The 25414-nt window shown below is 38.0% G+C and overlaps 2 protein-coding genes and 1 long non-coding RNA gene across 7 annotated transcripts; 2 read left to right on the forward strand and 1 right to left on the reverse strand.

Moving 5' to 3' along the window:
* The first annotated feature begins 262 nt into the window (after positions 1–262).
* Positions 263–8402, forward strand: LOC123956460 (deoxyribonuclease-1-like). Its single transcript, XM_046028662.1, has 9 exons — positions 263–394; positions 2454–2539; positions 3737–3825; positions 4360–4446; positions 5124–5224; positions 5317–5429; positions 6132–6286; positions 7308–7404; positions 7529–8402. Exons 2-9 carry the CDS (start codon positions 2459–2461, stop codon positions 7625–7627), a joined length of 822 nt encoding a protein of 273 aa, XP_045884618.1. The 5' UTR covers positions 263–394; positions 2454–2458; the 3' UTR covers positions 7628–8402.
* A 533-nt stretch (positions 8403–8935) lies between these two features.
* On the forward strand, positions 8936–21903 carry LOC123956464 (deoxyribonuclease-1-like). 5 transcript variants are annotated; one of them, XM_046028670.1, is made up of 8 exons: positions 8936–9093; positions 13796–13904; positions 14360–14446; positions 15322–15425; positions 16794–16906; positions 19926–20080; positions 20827–20923; positions 21044–21903. In XM_046028670.1, exons 2-8 carry the CDS (start codon positions 13843–13845, stop codon positions 21101–21103), a joined length of 678 nt encoding a protein of 225 aa, XP_045884626.1. In that variant the 5' UTR covers positions 8936–9093; positions 13796–13842; the 3' UTR covers positions 21104–21903. The 5 variants fall into 5 exon arrangements, with proteins under 5 accessions (XP_045884626.1, XP_045884625.1, XP_045884629.1 ...); XM_046028669.1 differs by having other exon boundaries at positions 13819–13904; XM_046028673.1 differs by lacking the exon at positions 15322–15425.
* LOC123956475 lies at positions 15069–16857 on the reverse strand. Its single transcript, XR_006821548.1, has 3 exons — positions 16557–16857; positions 16370–16459; positions 15069–15469 (listed from the first exon to the last, which is right to left on the reverse strand). It is a non-coding gene; the product is annotated as an uncharacterized LOC123956475 (long non-coding RNA).
* Positions 21904–25414: the final 3511 nt, after the last annotated feature.

The raw sequence follows: 25414 nt of genomic DNA on the forward strand, positions 1-25414 counted from the left end.
TTGGTGATGTTTACTCCTCCGCTGACCTCCCTTATCCATTTGTCTACATTCTTGTTTATACTCCTTTACCCAAAACCTGTCCACACTCTTACAATCACACACACATGCCTGATGATAACTGATAATTATTTAGAGCAAACTAAAAACGTATTAAAACTCATAATGTATAATAAAATAATGTATGATGATGCTTCGAAAAGTAAGATGCACAACCCTCTCAGTCATTAACTGTGACACAACTGTGGGGGTTTGTGAGTGAACTTCCTGCCTTTCTTTCAGTTTTATCGGACAGTTTCTGCTGAAACTCTCAGTCCCGTCTGCCTGCTGACACAGCAACATACTCTGCCGCTCTCCGTTGATTGAACATTTAATTTTGCTCGTCTCAATCAGATTGGTATGTATTTTTGCGTTTTTAATAGTTTTCTACTTTTTAGTGTAAAAAATAACTGTTAGTTTAACTGATATTTCATTTAACCTGCTGATATTTACTGTTGTGTATAATTATGAGTTTATTGATGTTCATGGTTCATTCATACAGAAGTACACTAATCATAGTTCATAAAATAGTTTGATTCTTACGGCATTATTATGAGTTTAATCTAAATATAGCAGTGTTTGATTGGTAAACGGTCTTAATGATAGTCAGCTCTGAATCATTCCTTTTACATATATTGCTGCTTTTTGGTCAGTTTGCTAAGTCACTGCCTGAGCGACCCAGATATCACCGAACACGAAGCAGGAGACTGAGTAGTAGTAGTAACGCCCACTTGATGGATGGAGTTCCAACCTGTTGGCTGCCACAGTGTAGATCGTTTTTTTTTATCTTTTCCTGGAATAAAAACTCTTATTGCGCAGATTATCAGTAGACTCCAGAGACGTTTTTGACTACGTTATAGACTAGTTTGGCGAGCTGTTGGCTATTTTGACAAGTTATTTAAAGTGGTGGACGACAGGGTACGGGACCCTAGCTGGCCCAAGCCTGGACGTTGTCCCGTCAGACGTTAAAATGTTCTTTGTATGCTGCAGTGCTGAAAGTATCACATTCAGACTTTATATTTATATGTTAAATATATTTGTAAACAGTGTTTCATTTAAACCAAATGCTTCACTTCTCTCTTCTTCTTTTCTTTATGTATTTTTTCCTGGTAAATCCATGTTGTGTTTTTCTCTCTTCATCCTTTCTTCTTCAGGAGTTCAGATGTTCATGTAATGTTAGGAAGATGTACACATTAGGGTTTTTTTTAGTGGCGAGTGTTTGTTTGAATATGTCTGCAGATTCTCCAGATGTATGCATCTACATATGGTTTTTGGTCTGTACAAACATATGTGAATGGCAAAAGTTTTATTTGTTTGGTGGTATTTCTGTAGATATTGTAAAGTGTATGTGCACGCATGTATGTCTGGAGAGGTACAGTATGTACATGAAAAGTAGAAGTGTCCTTAAGTGCCCTAACACTTTTTCCTGTTTCCTGCCTCTGTCAACCGCAGAGTGTGTGCAGGGTGATAAGTTTAGAGTAATTCAGAGATTTGTTCTGGTAGCAAAGACATTGTTATGATATTTTGGTTACTTAAGTGATTTATTCTTCTTGGGTGAAGTTGGTGAGTTAAATGGGATAGTTTTAGAAGGTTTTGGGTGGATGTGTGAGAATGATTTGATTTGTATTTGAAGAGTGATGTTTACACTTCTACATTGTTTATTAAGGGAACTGTCTAAAAAAGTTGTATATGTTGTAAATCTTTTCCTGAAGAACTGAGTCAGTTTCTTTTATTTAGCTATTTATTTGTCTTGGTTACTCAGCTGGATAGAAATTAACTCAAGATTTGACAACTGCTTCCTTTCTGACGTTTTCAGCTTCTACTAAAACTTTCAGATGTGGCTTTTCAATTTCCACTTCCTATTGTTCATCTGCTCTCAGTTTCTTTCTTCTTCTTTCTCTCATCTCATTAGTCTGATGGTCCACCACTTTGGTTCAAACGAAAATATCTCATCAACTATTGAATGGATTTAAATTTAATTTCGTACAGACATACATAGTCCTGAGAGGAATAATTTCTTTGGTGATCGCCTCAGTTTTTCAACTGCTGGATGGATTGCCATGAAATTTGGTACAAATATTCACGTCCCACTCAGGATGAATTGTCAAATTTTTTGATTCTTTAACATTTTCTCTAGCACCATCTTCAGATCAAACCTTTAATTTGCCCAACACTTCATGGCCAAATAATGACATTCCCATCAGTCTCAGCTGTGTTGCTGCTTTGTGTTTAGCCCTAACTAGTAAATGTTAGCATGCTAACCCGCTAAACTAAAATGATGGACATGCTGTACTTTCATCAGCAGGGTAGCATTGTCGTTGTTATGTTACAAGTAAGTACAAGTGCTTAAGTTCAGCCTCACATGGCTGTAGACTCTTGTTTAAATCTCTGAAGTTATGTGGGTTTTGTTTTTATAGTCAAAATGAAGATCGCAGCTTTCAATGTCAAGAAAATGGGATGGAAAAAGGTCAACAACCACTTTGTGCGAAGAAAGCTTATCAAGGTAACTCACTGTTCTGGTAAAATCTTTGATGTTCGGTGTAATGGCAGAAATTTGTTTCTCCTTACATCTTATCTTTTATGCATGTACTTCTTTTATTACTTTAATTATTATTAATAATATCAGTACTATTACTGTTTATGTCTTATATATATATATATATATATATATATATATATATATATATTTTATATATTATACCATTATACATTCATTATATATCATTATATTAGCCTGTCCACAGATGTAGGTGTGACATTGTTTTAGTGTTTTTCTTTAACTGTTGAGGATCTCTGCTCCCCAAAACATTGAAACCAAGACTGTGTAAATGATTATGCCTCTCTTTGCTCTGGCCCAGACGCTCAAAGCTGCCGTAGGCGGCAGGTCTCTGGACCAGCTGATTTTCTGTTGTAGTACTTCTTTTATTAATAAATTCTCCAAAGACAAGGGTCTGTTGTAAGTCAATTAGTTGCTCAACACCTCACCAGCAATATACAATTTCCACGACATTCAGTATAATCCATCCATCCATCCATCCATCCATCGTCAACCGCTTACCCTGCGTACAGGGTCGCTGGGGGCTGGAGCCAATCCCAGCTGACATCGGGTGAAAGGGGGTTACACCGTGGACAGGTCGCCAGTCCATCGCAGGGCACATTCAGTATAATAATTTATCTTATGTTATATTTTTGTGATGCTCACACAGTGTAAAAAAATACAGTGAAAGGAGCTTTTTTTCTTATGTAACACAGACATAAGATCACCATATTCAGTGTACTTATATGATCCTGGAAAGAAGAACGCTGTTATTTTACACTGTAGGACATGAGGTCAGATTTGGTGGCACAATTTCTGGGAAAAAAGTACGTATTGTTGTTATAAAAAACACAATACATTATTAATTACTGTGGTTTTATATCTGAAATATTAGTATTTATTTTAATTTACCTTTTTCACTGAAGACATGTCACAGTTAGAAAAGCTGTAAATGATAAAATGAATGATGGCTGAATTCCATTTTGCTGCTTCAGCTTCCTGGTTTTACTCATGCAGACTCGCTGTCGCACTGTCAGAACTTTCTGGGACATTTGAAAAGAACAAAGCCATTGTTAATGTTGTTACACCTGTGCTTTACCTAATATGACAATTCAAAATATGCTGTGTTGTACTCCTGTGACTCTATTGTCTTTATTATTGCAGATTGTGTCTCGGTACAGCGTGGTGGTGATGCTGGAAGTCGTGAATCTAAGTGGCATGGCCATGTTAAGGTTCCTCAGAGAACTCAACAAGTAAGTGCTACTGGACGTTTTTTGCTTTGCTGAATTTTTGCAGAAAATGTTGCACATGGGAGAAGTTTTCACTCAGGGCTTTCTGACAGAAAGGCTTTCTTCCAAACTACTATGTGCTGAAATTTCCTGTAACTGTTAAATTTGTGTTGCTCGGTTCCCTGTGTTTTTTTAGTTTGGAATAATTTTTTTTTTGATGTCTGATGTGTTGCCGTAAAGCACAACACTGTTCTGGCGATAGAAAACCTGTCTGGTGTCTCCTTCCTAAATAGTGCCAGGGAAAGCTTAACCGGGATGCAGCAGCAATGATCGTCGCCTGATATTTCAATCACACTATTGGATGTCAGTGTACCGTCAGAATGATTTTGAGCTTGCTATTTTAAGATAAAAAAAAGACTACCTACTGTTGCTTTAAATGCATCCAAATGTTTTCACAATTTCACATAAATTGTCAAAGCAATTTGGGCATGGTTTAGTCTTGAAATTATCAACATGTATAAACTTATGAGAAATGTCGATGTTTGTGTTGTTTGACAGAAAGAATCAACGTAATCCATTCAAGATGCTGTGCAGTGAATCTCTGGGACAAAGCTCCTACAGGGAGAAGTTTGCCTACTTCTACAGGTATGAAGTGACACACTCACGCTGCTTATCTGCTCATCACAGTGTCATGAAGTTTTACAAATGTCCGACATCTCCAAACTAATTTCCATCTAGTCGCGACGCCCATCAATATGTTGTACATGTAAAAATGTAACCTGCCTGTCTCTGTGTCTGCATTAAAATGAATAAATGTGCAAAGGTTCAAGTGAGTTAAGAGTTATGGCCATTTAAATTTGATCATGTTTCTGTAGCGCCACCTATAGGTGAAATGCCAACACATTTGAGTTGATATGTGCATGTGTATCACAAAGAATTAGGCAACGAATTATAGGAAAACTGTAATTGTATTCAAATATTCTCATCCACAATTGTTTTCTTTATTTTGGTTTAGGGTGAGTGTATTCTGATTATTATGAACTAGTATTTCTTTTCTCCTCTTTGGTCGAGAAGCCAAAACCTGAAGAGCTTTATAAATGGTCACATGGTGCTGCTATTGGACCAAACACCTCATACTGGCCATGAACTGTAATACAGTTAAAGATAAAAACATAAAAGAGACACCCTTGCATTAATAAACAAACAGATCAATAAAAATAACAAACATAAGGTAGTGGTAAGGAGGTAATTAGTAGTTTTAAAACAATAAAAAAATGAAACATAATGTTTCTGATACATGCATCTGTGTGTCTGTGTCTCAGAGAGAATGAGGTCAAGATATGGGACTACTACCAGTATGAAGATAATGAAGACGTGCTCGCCAGAAATCCCTTCATTCTGTGGTTTAAGTGTCCAAATACAGGTACTTCACAAGTGTAGAAATACAAATGCATACTGTATGTGTGTGTCCTCTTGTTAAGCCATACCTTATTGGCTGTGTTTGTGCTTTTTCAGTTGCGCAGGACTTGGTGCTGATCCCAGTCCACACCAAACCTGAGGATACAGCGAAAGAACTGGACGCTCTGGGTGATGTGGTCGAAGATGTGAGGGAAAGATGGCGCATTGATGTGGGTTGGAAATTATTATAATAGAATAAATATAAAGTTTGAAAAAAGAGCTTTTTTTGGTGGAAATGACAGCAAACTGATAAGAGATTTGACACCAAACAGAAATGAAAAAATCAAAACGCTGCTCTGCAGAGCTAGTTTCCAACCGACACAACTGGAGTATTGGTCTTAAAATGAGGTGTCGTCAGGAGCCTTGTTGGAGCATTATTATCTTGAGGATGACATGTGAATTTACGCACAAGGTTCAGCAGCATAACTTTCAAAGTTTTTATATCACGTGGATCAGTGTTGGGAAGGTCACTTCCGAAATGTAATAGGTTACCAGTTACAAGTTGCCCTATTATTTAAAACTTTAAAACTTTTTTCAATTACTTTATCAAAGTAATGTATCTTATTACATTAAATTACTTTTTAATTACTTTTCAAAATTTCTAATGAGTATTTTCAACTGTTAACCATTTTTAAAAGACAATTTAACTGGTGATTTAGTAACTGCCATTTAATTATGTTTTCTATAAATTTCATTGTAACCTAACGCTTAAATTATTGAAGTATGAAATTATTGTCTTTTGAATCTATTTTGGGGTCATGTGTTGTGTTTATTATGATATTTCCTCTATTTATCTATAGAGGTATAAGAAACTAGTAAGATTTGAGAACATACTTTATCTGTCTATGATTATGTTTATGGTTTTTCTGCAGAACATTATGATTTTGGGGGACTTTAATGCTGATGGGCGTTACCTCTCCAAGAAGAAGAAGAAAAATATTCGCATCTGCTCTGCTCCGTACCATTGGTTGATAAAAGATGGTGTCAACACCACGACAAGTGACAATACTGACAACACCTATGACAGGTATCTTTACATCATGTTATGTTTTGTTAGGGGAACTACAGTTTATTTTACTAATATATATATATATATCTGCCTCCACTGCATAAGAGTAGAGGTGAAAGGAAATTATTTCTAGGCATGGAAATGTTGGTCAGTCTGCCACTTTGGTCCAGACTAAAATATCACTACAACTACTGGATGGCTTGTCATGAAATTATTGTCATTCACATCCCCTTCAGTAGGAACCTCACTCTCCGACACTTAAGAGACATGCTAGTGACAGATGCTGGTGCCAGGGGTGGACCGGTAATCTGGCCTACCGGGCAAATGCCCAGTGGGCCGACGCACCTATGGGGCCGGTATAACGTAAATTATTTATTTATATAGCTGTTTAAAAAATGGGCCAACGTACCGTAACCCCCTCTGCCCTCTGTTCTTGTGTTGCATGCAAAAAAAAATAATATTCAGACTGATGCCACCAAATGTGCCACAATAACCGATATGTTTGCTACCGGGGCTGCACAAGCTTCAACATCGGGCACTTGAAGGAGTAAAGGAGAGTCCTACCACTGGTGATCACTCCCTGTCAAACAGCACAGCATTACTATTAGACATTGTTTATGTAGAATAGTTCTGTAATGCAGTCTCAACTTCAGCTAACTGTCCTAATGGCTGACATTAGTTTGTAAGCATTGTGGTGGCTAATCCCACGCTGCTGTGAAAATTACTTGTACAGTCCAGCCCTGGCTGGGGCCCATGTGTTTTAGCTTCCTTGTTTGCATGGGCTCATTACTCTGCAGTTCATTTTTCAATATTGGGAGCACCAAACCAAATGTCCTTCCACCTGCCTGGTAATGATGCAGAGTCAGACACCTCAGACATATTTGGCTACTCCAGTTACAGTGTCAGTGAGAAAATACTTGTTTGTTAGGTGAACTGACCCTTTAGCAGAGGAAGTTCTACGAAGAATGTGTTTGTGAAAGTTTTACAGTTTGACATTTCCACATAAATCCCTCATTGTCACTGCATTTTCTGCCAACAGGATTGTGGTGTTTGGCGATTACATGTATAACGCTGTTGTGCCCTACTCAGCCAAGCCTTTCAACTTCCAGGACGCCTATGGCCTTTCTAATGCTGATGTAAGACTGTCTGGGAATTTACATGGAGCTTTTGGACTGAGATCATTTATAACACTTTCAATTAATAAAGTCATTTTTCCACCTTGATGTTCTGCAAATAAATTTGTGACTTTTTTTCTTCCAGACTCGAGCCATCAGTGACCATTACCCTGTGGAGGTGGAGCTGGAGGAGGAGGAGGAGCTGGAGGAGGAGGATTATTCACTGTTTTACAGTTACTATTAATGTTGAATATTTTAAGGTAGCCATGCTGTGTGTCTATTTTATATGCCTAGTTAGATTAGGATAATAATTTACATGTTTATTAGAATATTTTTAAGGTATTTATTGAAAGATACGCTGAACGTTGAGGTGCAGTTCTATATAACAAAACACACACACCTCACATTGTGCGAAGAAACACACCCAGGCTGGAAGGAGGAGTCTGCATGTAATGTCACACACAGCACACTAACCTGTGTGCACGTGTTAATATTGACCTGCTGTGTGATTGTTTCATGCATTTACATTTCAATTTATTTCTTTAGAGGTGTTCTTATTTATTTAGAGGTATTGTGTTGTGTAAGAATGCATCATATACTATATTCTGTGTTATTCAATATGTATCATCTATTCATTACATTACATACATTTAGCTGACGCTTTTATCCAAAGCGACTTACAATCTCTATACATGTCAGAGGTCGCACACCTCTGGAGCAACTAGGAGTTAAGTGTCTTGCTCAGGGAGACAATGGTGGGTGTGTCCCAGTGGGGGATTATTCATCATTTATTCAATTCACTATATCCTATGTTACTCATAAACTTGTATGAGCATGTAACACCCATAGTTAGATTAGACTAAACTTTGAGTTGCCACTCTGCCCTCTGTGTGAGGCCATAACTGACAGTCTAAGAAAAATGGCCCTCAGACCTAAGAACACAAATTACACTAGTGGAACTAGCAGAAGGCTTACTCTGGTTTTGTCTTGCTTTGACAATAAACTATATTGCATCTGTCTCTGACTGACTCCGGTGGCTTCTTTTGTGCTCAAAGTACTGTCGACCTCCACTGAAACTTGTTAAACGCTGAGGACAGATCTGGGCTTTCTGCCCCTCAACAATTGTAGAGTTTCAGAGAGCAGGATTAGTGAAAACTCTACTAAGCCTAAGATGAGGGAAACTCTGGGTTACCTGTTTCAGAGACCGAGATCAGTTAAATCAGGAGGAGGTTTACTTCAACAAACCTGTTTCTCTCTGACTCCTCCTGTGTAGCCTGAAGCAGCTTTCTGATCCACCGTTTTATCTACTTATTTATAGTGTTGATTTCTAAGCACATATGGAATGCATTCATTTGCAAAAGTAACTCGTAGCTTTTGCTGTCAAATTTAGTTTACAAAACTACAATATTTTTCTCTGAAATGTAGTACAGCATAGTAAGTATAAGTACCTAAAAGTAGTTCTTATGTACAGTTTGATTAAATGTAAAATCCCCGGATGTTTACAGAACTGGTACACCACTTTTTTTGCTGATATTTGTCAGCCATTGATAATGACTCAACTCTGTGTTTGAGCGCCAACTTCTTGGCTGGCAGAGACACTTCCTTGTTTTCTGCAGAAAGTCTCAAGTCACGTCTGTCTTCCGTCATAGTAACAAACTCTGCAGCTCTCTGCTGTTTCAACATTTGATTTTGCTCATCTCAACCAGATCGGTGAGTATTATTTTTTTTTGCTACAGCCGCACGTCTTGTTTTTGCCTTTGCTTGGGTTTAGCTAAAAACATCCCTCATCAGGTGGTCAAATGGTTTATCTGGTGGTGGATGTGCTGCTAAGCGAACCTGTAATCCTCTCCTTATGTTGTGTGTTAAACAGATTGAGCATGTTTGACAAATGTTATGAGCGTATGTTGTGAAACCTTTCATAAACCAGTTCAACCTTGAGCTTCCGCTGTCTGATAACACACCTCACACACAGAGTTGTTGTTCACATTACATTCCATCTCTAACTCTGTATGACTTAGTTTTGCATTCAGTTCCCTCTTTTTCTCTGTGGAGAAGAGCAAAAAACTCTGGACTATGTTTTAAAAAAGGGTTTTAAACAATAAAATCAAACATTCTTTTCCTATAGAAATGGGGTCAATCTGTTAAATGTAAATGCTCCGTATAGCACCTTTCTAGTCTTTTCGACCACTCAAAGCGCTTTTACACTACATCTCACCAGTCACACACATTCATACACTGAGCCTAAGTGCACAAACAGAAACTAACATTCACACACATTCATACACTGGCGGAACAGCCGCCAGGGTCATTTCGGCGTTCAGTATCTTGCCCAAGGACACTTCGACATGCAACCAGGGGGAGCCAGGGATTGAACAGCTAACCTTCCGATTAACGGCCAACGCCCCAACATGTTAGCGTGCATCACATTTTGGGATCCCTATAAATCATTATCAGCTTTTTTATGGTGACTGGTTTTGGAACAGATGAAAAAGCTTGTTAGTATTGGGAAAGAGAGATTTACTCCCATTGTGATTGAATTGCAATTGGAGACTAGCCTTGTGTGTGGCCATTGTGGGCTAACCACTTTTAGCAACATGGTGGTCATCTTAGCATGCTTCTTGCAATGGAGTGCAGAATGGAACTGACCAGCCGCGCGGGAAATGTAAAATGTGTGGTCTTTGATGTAATCAATAATGTGACATTTTGAAACCCGACTCTATCTGCATGTATCCAAAAGTCTGTGTAGTGTGTGTTGATAGAAGAAATAATAAGGTAATAAATATTTAAATATACATTGATAAATTAGTTGATGTGTAAAATAGGCTTTAATGTGGTTATTGCTGATCAAATTGTAATATAGTTATGTGCAAAATTAAGGTCTGAAGTGGCAGAGTCCACGGCTGAATAAGGGAGACTTAATTCTGGGAGAAAAAAAAGAGTCTGCTCATACTAACAGAGCCAAGAGTGCAGCGCTGGAGGGGCACAGAGCAGGAGCTGAGGTGCAGCTGCGTTTGTGTCTGTGGTGTGTGTGTGTTTGTGTGGGGGAGGACAGTAGACTAAGAAAGGGAAAAAAGTGAGCAGTACATCCCTAAACCAAAAGTTATCTGAGAAGTTTTGTGATCTGTTGCACCTTTATGAAATATTTATAATAACAGCATGCTTTAGCAAGTTACTAATGAGTTGATAATAACAGAATGTATTAAAAGTTTTTTAACAATGGGCGGACCAGAAACCTCGAGCAGAGCCATGGCTCAGGGTGGGCGGCCATCTGCCTCGCCCAGGAGGTGGTGGAGGAGCTAGGCATGTCGAGCTGAACACAGAAAAATTAACAAAGCAGCTGCACTGACAAGCAGCAGCAGCTCTCATCTGAAGTCCAAGACACTGACTCCACCCCCCTCTGTCACATTGCTGAAGATAAAATAATGAGAAAATAAAAAAGACAGACAATCAGCAATGAGTAGAGGTCTACTGAGGATACAAACATATACATGTCACATCAGATGAGAAAAACATTAACACATACACACACTAGGCTACATTATATAGTACAATACCTAAACATATGCACACAAGACAGGATAGTGTTTAGGGCAAGTGATAAGGAATAGCAGAAAAGCTTCTAATTAACAGAAAAACACATACATGAATACTGCTCGCATTTAAACATGATTTTAAAGGATGTTTGTAAATTAGGAAATATGGACAACAATATAACTTAGATTAAATCAGCACAGCCCATACATATTAAGCTTGAACTAGGAGCTAGGGTGACAAATACCAATAATGTCAATTAATGTAGCTATAGAAGGGATTAGAATGGAAGGCCATTGATTTTGTTTTAGGTTAAAAAACATACGTATCTGATGTAACTGTTTTTTGTAATTTCTCAACTATTGGTTCACTGTCTCCTGAGTTAGTTATTAGAAGACAGTTTCCGCCATGGAGAGTCAGAAGGGAAAGCAGCCACTGCGTAAAATCTTGGTTTGTTTCATTCAGTGCGTCCTGAGTACAGTATGTGGAAAGCGTATGTACCTGCCCATCCTTCCTAAGATTACACTAAGTACTTCGAGCAGCACACCTGAAAAACTGCTTTGGGAAACCCCAACAGAAACAGCTACAGTATGCTGGAATGACCCAACCTGGCGCTGTACGTCCCAACGCCCCATTCCCTCTCTGATACCTACAATGGGTTGTGTTGCTATTAGGACTGGCGCGCTGGCTGGATGAATTTTACGCACGATCCATGCACTACTTCAGCTGGGGGCTCTCTGCAGCGCCACACAACTTTCTTCCATCTCTATGGTATGGTTCACACACTGCGCGAGGAAATGCAGAGTTGCAAGAAGTTTGGGTTTGGCAGGTATTGCGTGACTCCTTCTTGTAACTGGCTCCAAATCAGCCCTGAGGTCAACCAACAGCTTCAATATTACATGGCTGGAGAGGCGAAATGTGCCCGTTATATGTTCCTCAGTCATGCCATAAATATCGACACCAATGGAAAAAACCCTTTCTAAATTCAATTCAATTTAAATTTGCTTTATTGGCATGAATGTTAATACAACAGTTTTGCCAAAGATTCAAGGAAAATACAAAAAAACCCGATTCAATTCATATAGTTCATCGAATAAATAAAATAAAATATAGTTTTTTCCATATATTGGATATAGAATAATATTATCTAACATTTTTTATTTTTTTCTTTCATTACGCCTGTGTCTCCTTCTCGCAACGATAACAGCAACCTCTGCGCAACACATGAGGGTTTGCACCTTCCTTTCAAAAGTATTAAATACAGATGCTGTTGCACTCACTGCTTTTAGGCTTGTTAGATCACATTCCGTGTAGTAAATAAATGTATTTGCATGTTACCCTCCCATTACTTTGCACAATAAAATTGAAACGCTCCAAATTGCATATTTATTAAGGCAAAAGTAGTAACAGGTGATTTATTGCACTTTTGAAAGGCGTCATTCTCCGTGCACACCGTTAGTAGATCAGCTTACATGTTAATTTGCTGGTGATATCAAGTTTCCACACCTTTTTACTCACGTAAACCTTTAGTAAATCTGGCCCCATAAGGGTATTACGCAGCTGTCTTACGGAGGAAGGGAGTAGGAACCAACTGTCTGAGATGAAGGCCTATCAAGGACAGTCAGATAATAAACTCTCTAACGAGCTACTTTCTCATTGGAACAGCCTTCATTCACCTATAGCCATAACAGTAGAAAAAGTATCAAACACAATGAAACATTAAAATATTAAAATTCCATCACAATACAAACTATCCCCTCCCTGCCCAATGTCGGTGTTTGAAATTCAAAATAGCAGGATTTATCCTCATGTTCAAAACGTTCTGCAAATTCAGAATCTCTCCCACATATCTGTGTTCTCTGACATGGCCCTGACAATTTAAGGCTACCTGCCTTATACTGCTGTACATTACGTTATTGCTCCGCTGGTAGTAGGCTATCCCATTTACACCGTTTACCGACACAGTTTGGGACTGCACGCTGCATGTGAAACCGAAACTAACTGAAAACTCACGACAAATTTACACATGTTAACTTCAGCAGCTCCAATAAAGTGCAGCTCACAGTCCCAAAAAGAGCAAGGTTGCGCATTAATTTTTTAGATGTTTATGTTGCAAAATTGTAGCAGTTACGTTACTACTCGTACTCACAACGCGAGGTGCACTTGATTAGTATCACGGCTGGGTGGAGTTGATTAGCGCCGAGTCTCTAGAATCTCTTGAGGCGCCCCCTGACATTTTGTGCCATAGGCAGCTGCCTATGTCGCCTATGCCACGGGCCGTCCCTGTCCCTGCCCAAGCTATACATGCATAAATAAAAATACACTAAGATAAAGACAGCTGTTTCCTTTCTGATGTTTTCAGGTGCCATTGACATTGTCAGATGGGTTTTTTGCTTTTACTTCGTCTTTTTCATCTGCTGCCCATTTCTTTCTTCTTCTATCTCTCATTTAATTAGTAGGATGGTCGGCCCACCACTTTGGTCCAAACGCAAATATTTCAACAAATATTGAATAGATTTAAATTAAATTTGGTACATATAGGCCTATGCATGGTCCTGAGAGGAAGAATTCAAATTACTTGTGATCCTCTCACTTTTTCAACTGTTGAATGTCCCAATCAGGATGAATTGTAACAACGTTGGTGATTCTTTAACATTTCCTCTAGCACCATCTTCAGATCAAATCTTTAATTTGTCCAATACTTAATGACCAAATAATGACATCCCCATCGGTCTCAGCTGTGTAACTAAAATGATGGACATGCTGTATTTGCATCAGCATGGTAGCATTGTTATTGTATGTTACCATGCTATTGTTCACATTTATCTCAAGTACAAGTACAGTCTCACATGGCTCTAGACTCTTGTTTAAATCTCTGAAGTTATGTGGGGTTTGTTTTTATAGTCAAAATGAAGATCGCAGCATTCAATGTCAAGAAAATGGGATGGAAAAAAGTCAACAACAACTTTGTGCGAAAAAAGCTTATCAAAGTAAGTCACTGTGCTGGTAAAATCTTTGATGTTCAGTGCAATAATTTATCTTATTTTATATTTTTGTGATGCTCACACTATGTGAAAAGAAATATGTTTATTATGTAACACAGGTAAGATCACCACATTTAGTATGTTCATGTGATCATCACAGAAACAAGAGCTCAGATTTGGTGGCACAATTTCTGTAAAAATGATATAAACAATACAATGCATTATTAATATTACTGTGGTTTTATATCTAAAATATTAGTATTTATTTTAATTGACCTTTTTCATTGAAGACATGTTAGAAAACCATAAATGATATAATGAATGATGGCTGAATTCCACTTAGTTGCTTCAGTTTCAAGGTCCTGGTTTTACTCTTGCAAGCTCATTGCCAAGCTGTCACAACTTAAATTTGTAAAGAACAAAGCCATTGTTAATGTTGTTACACTTGTGTTGTTTGACAGAAAGAATAAACGTAATCCATTTGACATGCTGTGCAGTGAATCTCTGGGACGAAGCTCCTACAGGGAGAGGTTTGCCTACTTCTACAGGTATGAAGTGAATAACTCACTGTCCTTGCTCATCGCAGTGTCATTAAGTTTAACAAATGTCCGACATCTCTAAACTAGACACCATCTTTTGATCGGATCACACCAGCCATGACACCTATCAACGTTTTGACGTTGTGACCCACAAGTACTCAGTAGTCATGTGAAGCAGAAGCGGTTGGCTGGCTTTGCATTTGTTATTTTCTTTCACAAGAACGATTCTGAAAAATATTCATTTTTAAAGTAAATGAATATTATCTAATTTAAAATATCAGATAGAATATTATGCACATAAGGGTGGCCAGTGGGGCCACAGACAGACAAACACACAACAAAAAAATATCTCCCGCCAAAGTACGTAAATCCACCAGGAACACAATTTGCCATGACACACACACAAGATGAAAACAATACCAGCCATGCAGTTGCGGCTGGTAATAACAGAGCTCACGCCTATAAAGGCTGCACAATTATCTAAATCTCTTTGATTCATTAAAGCTTTTTTTAAAGAAAACATTTAGAAAAATGTAACCTGCCTGCCTCTGTGTCTGCATCAAAATGAATGAATTGTGAGAAAGTTCAAATGAGATAACTTTATTGTTCAGACTTATGAGCCAAAAGCTAAATTGCTTTAAAAATGATCACACAGTGGTTCTATTGGACCATACACCTCATACTGGCCATATATCTTAACTATAAAAGTTATAAAGAGATACCCTGCTAACTAACAAATAAATAAACAGATAAATAAAAATTAACAAACATAAGGTAGGTGACAGAGTACATCTTCAAAACAATAAAAAGGTCTGTATGCTAATAATGTTTCTGATACAGAACATGTGTGCATGCATCTGTGTGTGTGTGTGTGTGTGTGTCAGAGTGGATGAGGTGAGGATTATCGGCTCCTACCAGTATGAAGCAGATAATAAAGATGTGATCGCCAGAGAGCCCTTCATTCTGAGGTTCCAGTGTCCATATACAGGTAATGGTGCCGAGCCGGACTGGGACAAAAATTCAGCCCTGGCACTGTAGACACAGTAGCCCACATTACCATGCATCCTCTCTCACCAACACACATTCACTACTTAGGCTACATGTGTGTACATGAAATAATTTGAGCAGTTGGCTTGGCATGTTGCCAACTGGGCCAAATGCTTTATAACTTTATATTTATTAATTGTTATTAAGCGTATTATTATTATTATAACCATAGTAAACTTGTGAAAGTGATAAAATCTCATCTTATCTGTCCTGTAAAAACAATTTATTTATATATATTCATGGTTTTCCCACAGAATGTAATTTTCTATTTCTAGCTTAGGTAATTTCTTATTTAACCTTTTTAATTCTACTTCATTCTCCACCTTTACTTTAATTTCTAATATTCCCCACACAAGCACACACCTACACCTCTGCTGCAAACACAGCAGCTTGCCCTACCGCTTTTTCTTTCTCTCTGCATTTGTCGGCTTTGTTGACTTTCTCCATTAGCTGCGGTCTTTGTTTTATAAAATGGCCAAAATGACACAGCACTCGCGATTTACACCCGCGATTCCGTTTTCAGACGGAGGTGTGCGGAGGAGGCTTGTTAATGAGGAAGCCTATTGAAACCAAAAACCAGTTGCACCTGCTTTACCTGTACTGTGCTTGTAATATATCCACCCTGTGTGTCTTATAACTATAGACAGCATACTCTCAGTGTGTCTCTGCAAAGTGCTTAAATAGGTCGCCAAATATACCTGAGCGGCCGTTAATATACCTGAGCCCAAGTAATGTCTATGTGTGGGAAACACTGATATTATTATCAATCTGACTGGCCCACCCCAAAACAAATGGTCTGTCCCCTTTGGCATTTGCCAAAATTGCTAGATGGCCAATCCGCACCTGTACTTGTGTGTGTGTGTGTGTGTGTGTTTGTGGTTTTACCTTGCTTGGTGAGGACCTCTCCATCAGACCATTGTAGTGAGGACATTTCTGGATTGTGAGGTTTTCACTTTCGGAGAGACCTTTAACAGACTGTTTGAAGGTTGAGACATGGTTTTAAGATTAGGGTCAGTGTTAGGGTTTAGGGAATGTTTCATGTCAATTAGGGTTCTCACAATTGTAGACATACAAATGCGTGTCTTGGTTAGCTCAGTTTGTAGAGTGAGTGTCCCATGTAGAAAGGCTGACTCCTTGCTGTAGCGGCCCGGGTTCGAATCCAGCCTGTGGCCCTTTGCTGTGTATCGACCACTATCTCTCTCCTTCCTTCTTCTCACTATCCACTGTCCTGTCAAAATAAAGGCTTTTAAATGCATATGTGTGTGTCCACTTATAAAACATACCTTATTGGGTGTGTTTGTGCTTCCAGTTGTTAAGGACTTGGTGCTGATCCCAGTCCACACCAAACCAAAGGACGCAGAGAGAGAGCTGGACGCTCTGGATGATGTGGTCAAAGCTGTGAGGAAAAGATGGCGCACTAATGTGGGTTGGTTTTTACAACATTATGGACCAAGCCGAACAAGCTGTAAACACAACATTGGCATATTTTTTGCACATTTGCCTAATTACACAACCAACACGGAGAAACATTCATTTGGAGTAGTGTTTGTGTTGAATATTCTCTCTCTTTTAGGTCTATTTTTGGTCTTCTTGGGGAAATATCTGGCTCTTTAACTACTAAATGCTCTACTATGCTCACTAGTTAGTCTCTAAATGGGTCTTGTCTGCTGGTTGATTCTGGGCAGGTAGTTTACAGTGAGTGTGAATACAACTGGAAACAGACTGATAAGAGCTTTGACACCAAACAGATACAAAAAAGTTTCTGAGTGTAAAAAAATTCAAACACTGCTCTGCAGAGCTGCTGGAAGTGTCATTGCTGGTTTCCAGTTTCGAGTCAGTTGTGTAGGTAACAATGGTATTGCGCCCATCTGTGTGCCTATGGGAGTGTTGGTCTTAAAATGAGTTGGTCCCTTTAGTAATGTAATAGATTACCGATTACAAGTTACCCTATTTAAAATTAAATAATAGTGTAACTATTTCGATAAGTTCAAATTAATGTAACTAACCCCTAACCCTTCTGATTGGTTATCCAAGGAAGGTTAAAATCAAGGTCAAATGGACTTGGCTGAAGATACTCCAAGATGTAGCATGAATACATTTGATCTAATGAATGATTAAATACCAAATTATGATTTTTAATATTCAGAAAATATTAATTCTCGCGGGGCACCACCCTAGATTCCGTTTCGCCCAGGGTCTCGGGATTACCTGAGTATGGTTTTAATAATTATACAATTATTCACTAGTGATCAGTTAGTTAGTCAATTATCTTAAATCAGTCAGTCTCATATCAAAAGGATAAATTCTCGTGGCAGGGACTTGGAGATAGGCAATACACACACAATTCCTTTGATTACAGTGAAATTTATTAACTAATTAAGGTGAATATAAAAATTTGGTTAAATATACATCAAAGAAATCAACAATGGCTAAACAATGAGAATGTGGGTTCTATTGTGGGGAGGATTTGACTCACACGGGCGGAAGAGAACTAATGAAAGCAGTTAGATGATACTAACTCGGAGGAGTTTTAAGGACTAAAGATAATGGATTAACAGACTATTGGACATCACTGATCACAGTTTCAGGTGACCACGTGGCGTGGTCCAACCTCAGTGGGAGCAGTGTAATTTAGCTCAAAGAATAAAGCTTAAAAAGAACTTGGTCGTTCTTGAATTAAACTAGTGTAACTTAACGGTCTGATAACTTTTATCAAAACAAAATAAAATAAAATAAAAAGCAAAGTAAAGTTGCTGGAAACGAGGGAAAAATCGATGTCGCGGCACTTCGCATGTGTGGCTTGAAAACGAACAAAGAGCCTTCGCTGTGCCGGGTCGAACTGCTTAGGGCGTTGCCGGGAGAGGGAGCACACTGGGCACGTGCCGAAGCGCAGTTGGAGAGTCAGGAACAAGCGAGGACAAGAGAGAGCGAGACAGCGTGTCGCTGCTTTTGTCTGTTGGGACGTGGTTCCCAGAGGGCAGGCGGGTTTCCGGTTTCCCGAGAGACCGTCTTTCTTTAGACATATTAAAAGTTAATCAAAAATCTATTTGGGCGTATTGTAATCAAATATCTTCCCACAATCAAACCTTAATTATCAAACGTGTATACCGTTCTTAGTTTTAAGCTCTTGATAAAAAGGAAAACAATTGTCAGTGGTTCAACCTTAAGGTTAGCTTAGATTACCCCTAAACAATCTCTTGGTCAGGAGCTGTAGTTATTTAGTCAATTTAGTTATTTTATTATTAAATTCGAGCTGGAAAATTAATCATGTATAGGATGACATTTCTGACATCATCATTTCTAAAGGAAGTGTCAGAAAGTGTTGTGAACAAGCATTGATTACAACAAAAATTGAATAAAGGTCAGGGAACCTTGCTGAAAATTAAAATAAACACCAACATGGTAACATAACTACTCATATGGAGTGGAGAGGCCTAGTCAAGTAACTAAAAGATTATTTAATTAAACAAGGTAATACTTTGAGTTTTGAGGAGACAGTACTTCGTTTACACAAAGGAATTCAGGGCTGTCCTCCTCTGGTGTCCTGGAGTTTCTCACAAATTTACATCTGGCTGTGAAAGGAGAATATCCTTTGATGTGAGGTAATTAAACAAAGAGGAAGTTGCCATGGTTACGTGTGGGGGGGGGCAGTTTAGGGTTTCCTGAAGAGTTCTGCTGTTCAGGAGAAAGCTAATCTCTGGTGAGTGTTTCTCTGTCATTTTTACAGTGAGGCACCGCGTTGTCTGGCTGCGGCATCAGAGGTGGCAAGTTTTATGATCGAACTGCCCAGAAACAGCACTTAGGGAAAGCAACCTTTCAACCCCCCTCCGTTGGGTCGCTTCAGCTGTCTGTTGAGGGTTGATATCCCAAATCCCCTCCTCCTTCTCTCAGAGAGAGAGAGAGAAGGAATTTTGAGTCTCCAAATTATTCAATATAAAATGCACAAATCCACACTGTTTGTACACTACAAAGACATTTCATCTCTCATCTGAGATCTTCATCAGTTCTGACTGGGATACTCAGCTATTTAACCTCTGTGGGGTCACTGTCAAGATAATCGATACCGCTGTTTCGTTAGTGCTCCTGGCTGATTGTACCGACAGTTATATAATTATAATTAGCCATTTAGCTGAAGCTTTTATCCAAAGCGACTTACAATTGCTATATGTCAGAGGTCGCACACTACTGGAGCAACTAGGGGTTAAATGTGTAGTTCAGGGACACATTGGTGGATATGTTTCAGTGGGAATAGAACCTGGGTTTCTCACACCAAAGGCATGTTTCTTACCCACTGGCTCATCGCCACCTCTTTATGGTCTGATTAGTTTATTGCCCAAGATATTTTCTATATTAGGCTACTTATGACTGTATGATTCTGGAGGACTAATGGTTGTTATACTGTGTACTGTTACTAATTATATTTATGTTTTTTTTTCCGCAGAACATTATGATTTTGGGGGACTTTAATGCAGATGGGCGTTACCTCTCCAAGAAGAAAAAGGAAAAGATTCGCATCTGCTCTGCTCCGTACCATTGGCTGATAAAAGATTATGTCAACACCACGACAAGTGACACTGCTGACCACACCTACGACAGGTATCTTTACATCTTGATCTGTAGTTTTATGTTTTTAATAGGGGAACTACAGTTTATTTTACTAAAATATCTGCCTCAACTGCAATAGAGTAGAGGTGAAAGGAAAATATTTGTAGGCAAGGAAATGTTGGTCAGTCTTTCGGTTCGGCACTTTGGTCCAGACTGAAATATCTTAACTACTGGACGGCATGCCATGAAATGATATGCCATGAATAGCATCAGCTAAATAACTAATTAATTATTATTATTATTATTATTATTACATGCATTTAAGAAAATTTTAAATATTTTTTCTTGTAAAACCGAGAAATACTTTTTGAAAACATTTCAGATTAAGCATAAATCTCACCTTAGCACTAACATTATCGTCATTGACAATGAAACCAACTTTTTTATCTTTACACTATAACATTTCATTATGCAATATTGTATTGAATAAGGACAATTAAAGTTGAATCTTGTCCAATTAAGTTTTCTAGTGCTGCGTCTTCTATGGTGCACACAGCCATAATGGGCTCATCACTCTGCAGTTCATTTTTCTATATTGTGAGCACCCAACAATGTCTTTCCACCTGCCTGATAATGATGTAGAGTCAGAAATTCTCAGACATATATTTGTAAATGTGAACAAGAGGACTCATATCTGCATGGCTACTCGAGGTACAGTGTCAGTGAGAAAATACTTAGTTTTACAATTTGACATTTCCACATAAATCCCTGATTGTGACTGCATTTTCTGCCAACAGGATTGTGGTGTTTGGCGATCACATGTATGACGCTGTTGTGCCCTACTCGGCCAAGCCTTTCAACTTTAAAAAAGCCTATCGCCTGTCTAACGCCAGTGTAAGACTGTCTAAGAATTTACATGAAGCTTTTGGACGGAGATCATTTAGAAAAATTTTATATAATAAAGTAATTTCTTTACCTTGTCTGCTAAGAGATTTATGACTTTTTCTCTTCCAGACTCAAGCCATCAGTGACCATTACCCTGTGGAGGTGCAGCTTTACTATTGCTATTATTAATTCTTTCATCTGCACTATGTACTGTACTATAAATAAAAAGTCTTAAGTCAGACCATCCAACCTGCTCATCAGCAAATAGCACAGTTATAGGCCAGGTGGTAAAAAGTTATTGTTTTACAAGTCACAAGTAAGTTTGAAGTGTTCACACTACCCAAGTCCAGACGGGTCGACACGGGCAAGTCCAAGTCAAGTCTCAAGTCCTAGCCTTTAACAAGTTATAATGTTCTCTTAATAAACTTTAATACTATTTAAAAAATTTAACAAGAGTAAAAAATTAAAAAAACTTTATTGAATAAAACGTACAGTAAAAAGTTTCACCATCCGTGTATGGTTCATTCTTTCATTATATCGTTTCAAAACCACATCAGAAAAAAAACAAAAAAACAATTAACTTTTTGTTTTTTTCTGTTTTAAAACCAAATCGAAAAAATAAAGATTATTATATTTAATGTGTCTTATTTATGTGTCTTGCACTTAATAAACATGCAGCAAATACACTTGGCGGTGCCTATAATTAATATAATGAAAATTAGCTTGAACATCAACATAACTGTTTTTTAGTTAGAAAAACAGGAGGCTCAAGTTTAGTAGTACACAGTAAAACTCACTGTATGCTTGTACTGGGGCAGGAATGGGAACGCTTCAGAAGTTGACTGTGAATCCTCCGGTTTTAAGAATCTGCATTAACAAAGTAATTCAGTGATATTGTCAGTACATCCAATGGTACACAGTAAAAACGAACTGTTAGAAGTTTATTTGACAAACTGTATATGAACAAATAATAAAGGGACTGAAATGTTCAGGGTTTTTTTGTTCATTATTTTGGCGTCATTTGGAGTAAAGGTTGGCATTAAGACAGGGTGACGAGCAATTAAAGGCAAATAAAGAGGTCTGAGTGGGTCCCTTGTCTCTCACTATAGCGTGCAATATATGCAAACCTTTGGTAGCCTTGGTGTGTGTCTTTGGGCCGAAAATTAGGTCACTTGTTTTCTACTCTTCCTGTGGCTCAGTGTCGACAGTTATTTAACGTATTTTGACAATATTGTCGGTGTCGTGGGGGCTGATAAATGTTGCCGTAGCCTTGAGAAAAAACCCTTGGTAAACATGTTTGAGTATTTTCTTATATCGCTCAGGTAACCAGCTGCTTTAGATCAGCCCCAAACAAAATGCAACCTGTTGATGTACATAAATCAATATGTGAGTGGAAATCCTGAATCCTGAATATTTGATTGGCTTGCAGGCAAAGCAATTTGCAAAAAAGTATATTTTGTTTAACCCCTTAACGCCAGAATTTTTTTTACGATCAAAAAATAAAAAACAATTATTTGTGTTTTCATTTGCTTTCAAGCTGATGTTAAATTAAGTGAAGATTGTTAATTTGTCATTACAACATAGAAAAGATATAAATTCAGGTATGTGTAGGTATGATGCAAATTAGCGACAACAGGCATAAATGAGAAACCAGGGCTTGCAAAAGGTTCCTGGGTTCGTATCAAATATGCACCAACAAGCATCGGGGGAATCCATGTGCTATCTTGGCTTGCAGTCTGCAAGGAAGAGGTATGATGCAAATTCGCGACAATCGGCGTCAAGGGGTTAATTTTATTTTTTCATAGGTGGCTATAATATGGTGCTCACTTCAACAATCATATTCGTCACAGGTGATATGAGATGTGACTTGAAAGGAAATAGCTTGAATGCTTGTGAGTGTGACCAATCTGTGGACGGGGCAGAACTGTTGTAAACAACAGGCGCACGCATACAGCAACCAGTTAGTTTGAAAACCAGTAGGGAGACAACACCGGTCACAATAAAATAAAACGCAGCTCCTTTGTTTTTCCATTTTGGGTTTAAAACAGCCAGATCACTGGTTTTATTTTGAATAACAAAAGACAGAGGATCAATCTCACAACTCTTCAGAGAGAGAAATCAGCTGGAGGTTGGGGGGGTTCCAAATATTAAAGTCTATCATTATTGCTTACAATAAAATCTTGGTTAGACCCCACAAATTCTGTAAGCTGGCGCTCTCTGGAAGAAAATCTAGTTTATCCACACAGATTACAAGAATTTATTTATGCAGGAGTTCCCCTTAAACAAGCCAAAATGTGTTTTGGTCCAATTATTTGTAATCTCTTACTAATTTGGAAACTTGTGACCAACAATAAGTAAAAAAAAAAAATTACATTATCATACTCCAATATTTCATAACCACAATTTATTGTTGGGTGATCGTACTGTGTAAATTATTTACTTGTACAGTTATTCAACATTTATGCTCTCTGTAAATTTCTAGATTTAAAGAAAACTATAATTTACCTGGATTTAGTTTTTTTTTATACTTACAGCATCATTCTGCCTTAAAGGCATATGTTCCATGGGACTATAAACTCCCAAAACATGACTTTATAAATCAACTTTACAGTGCTAACACCAAGGGAACTGTATCAACAATGTATTCCCAAATAAAAATAAAATGATTATACTTCCATTTCCCTTGAAATAGCTTGGGAAACCATTTGGAATAATATTAATCAAGCTTTTGGGGCGCGGAGAACGATTTTTTGCAGTTATTTTGTTGTATAAAGTGAATCAGATTATGCTATAGACCTTTAAGAAACTTTAGGATGAGACAGAGGTGGGACCAAGTCATTGTTTTACAAGTCACAAATAAGTCTCAAGTCTTGGCACTCGAGTCACAAGTCCAGACTGATCATGACGGGCAAGTCCGAGTCAAGTCTCAAGTCAAGACCAACAAGTCCCAAGTCAAGTCCTAAACTTTGAGTTTCAAGTCCTAAACAAGTCATAATTCGCTCTTCACCAAATTCAAAACCATTTCCTAAGTTTTTTCAAGTTAAAAATAAAAAAATCTATTGAATGAAGCATTAGCCTGTACAGAAAGAAGACAGAGGTGCAGTTTCATACAACAATCATTCTATAATTTCATGAATTAAATTAAATGTTCATGTAGGGCTGCTAATTATTTTGGTCAATATTGAGATCATAATTATTTAACAGCATTACTCATTGCCTTAGGAATTATTAATCTATTGAATTTTTAAAATGTAATACTTTGTTTTTAAAAACTCCTATATATGCATTACAATACAATACATTACATAATAATCCAACATTATTAACTTTAAGCAGCTTCTAGAGTGCAAGAGGATGAAAGCAGCGCAGTTTTCCCCTCAAGTTGACAGCTTTGGGTGATGGATGGGTCACTGAGGGGGCTGAGTGAGTGTGTACGCAGAGGGGAGAAGAGCAGGTGAACTACTCGAATTGACAAAGTTATGTTACAGAACGCTGCAATACAACCATGGTGTTTCATCAGGAGATGCAGTGACTTAAAACAACGGTGAGAAAACTATAAATCGCTGTGACGTTAGAAGACACAGACAGTGGATATTTTACAAGCAGGTAAAGCAACACTGAACACACCTGGTTTAGAATAAATAATATCCATTCATACATTAACTATACACGTTCATCCTTTAGCCTGTAGGCTAGTGTAAGATGCCACAGGCTTAACCTATTATTAATGTTGAATAGGAGGTTATAGCCATTATAACTCCCAGTCATGTTGGCTCGAGCTGAATTAAACATTACAGCTGCTGAGAGGGAGTTTGGGCTGGAACTGGACAGACTGGAAGAAGCTGCTGAAATGGAGACAAAAGATAAGATCTGAAACCACCAACCCTTCACTGTCTATGATGAACAGAGCTCCTTCAGTAACAAGCTCACCACAAAGAGCCAGGAAATGATTCAGTCTTTCGTTTCTGTTCACCAGTAGTGGAAGGTAACTAAGTACATTTCCTCAGTACAGTGCTTAGTACTGAATTACTATAGAATTTCTATTTTATGCTACTTTATATGTCTATTCTACAAAGGCAAATACTTTACTTTCTACACCATTACTTTTCTCTGACAACTAGTCCAGTTGAGGATCAGGTTTCTGATGTGTTTGAGTTGTTTGCAGTTCCACCAAGGAGAGAAAACGTTTCACGTGGTTTCATCTAAGTCACTGATCGAGGCCCAAAAAGGTCAAATTATACGATATGGATAGAGAAAAGTCCAAATTAATTATCTCATGAATTATCTTGTGGTTTACCTGGTGACCCTTTGTTTGCCCGACCCCTTGGTTGGGAACCACTGGACAAAACTAACTAACTGTATATAAAGTAAAACTATATCCACCACAAACAGCTGCAACAGCAAAACGATACTAATGATAGTTACATACTGCATGTATTTTAACGTAGTTCTACTCAGTTTGAGTAAATGTATTTATTTTCATTCCACAGCTGCTTTACT

Source organism: Micropterus dolomieu, linkage group LG18, assembly GCF_021292245.1.
Source record: "Micropterus dolomieu isolate WLL.071019.BEF.003 ecotype Adirondacks linkage group LG18, ASM2129224v1, whole genome shotgun sequence".
NCBI classification, from domain to species: domain Eukaryota; kingdom Metazoa; phylum Chordata; class Actinopteri; order Centrarchiformes; family Centrarchidae; genus Micropterus; species Micropterus dolomieu.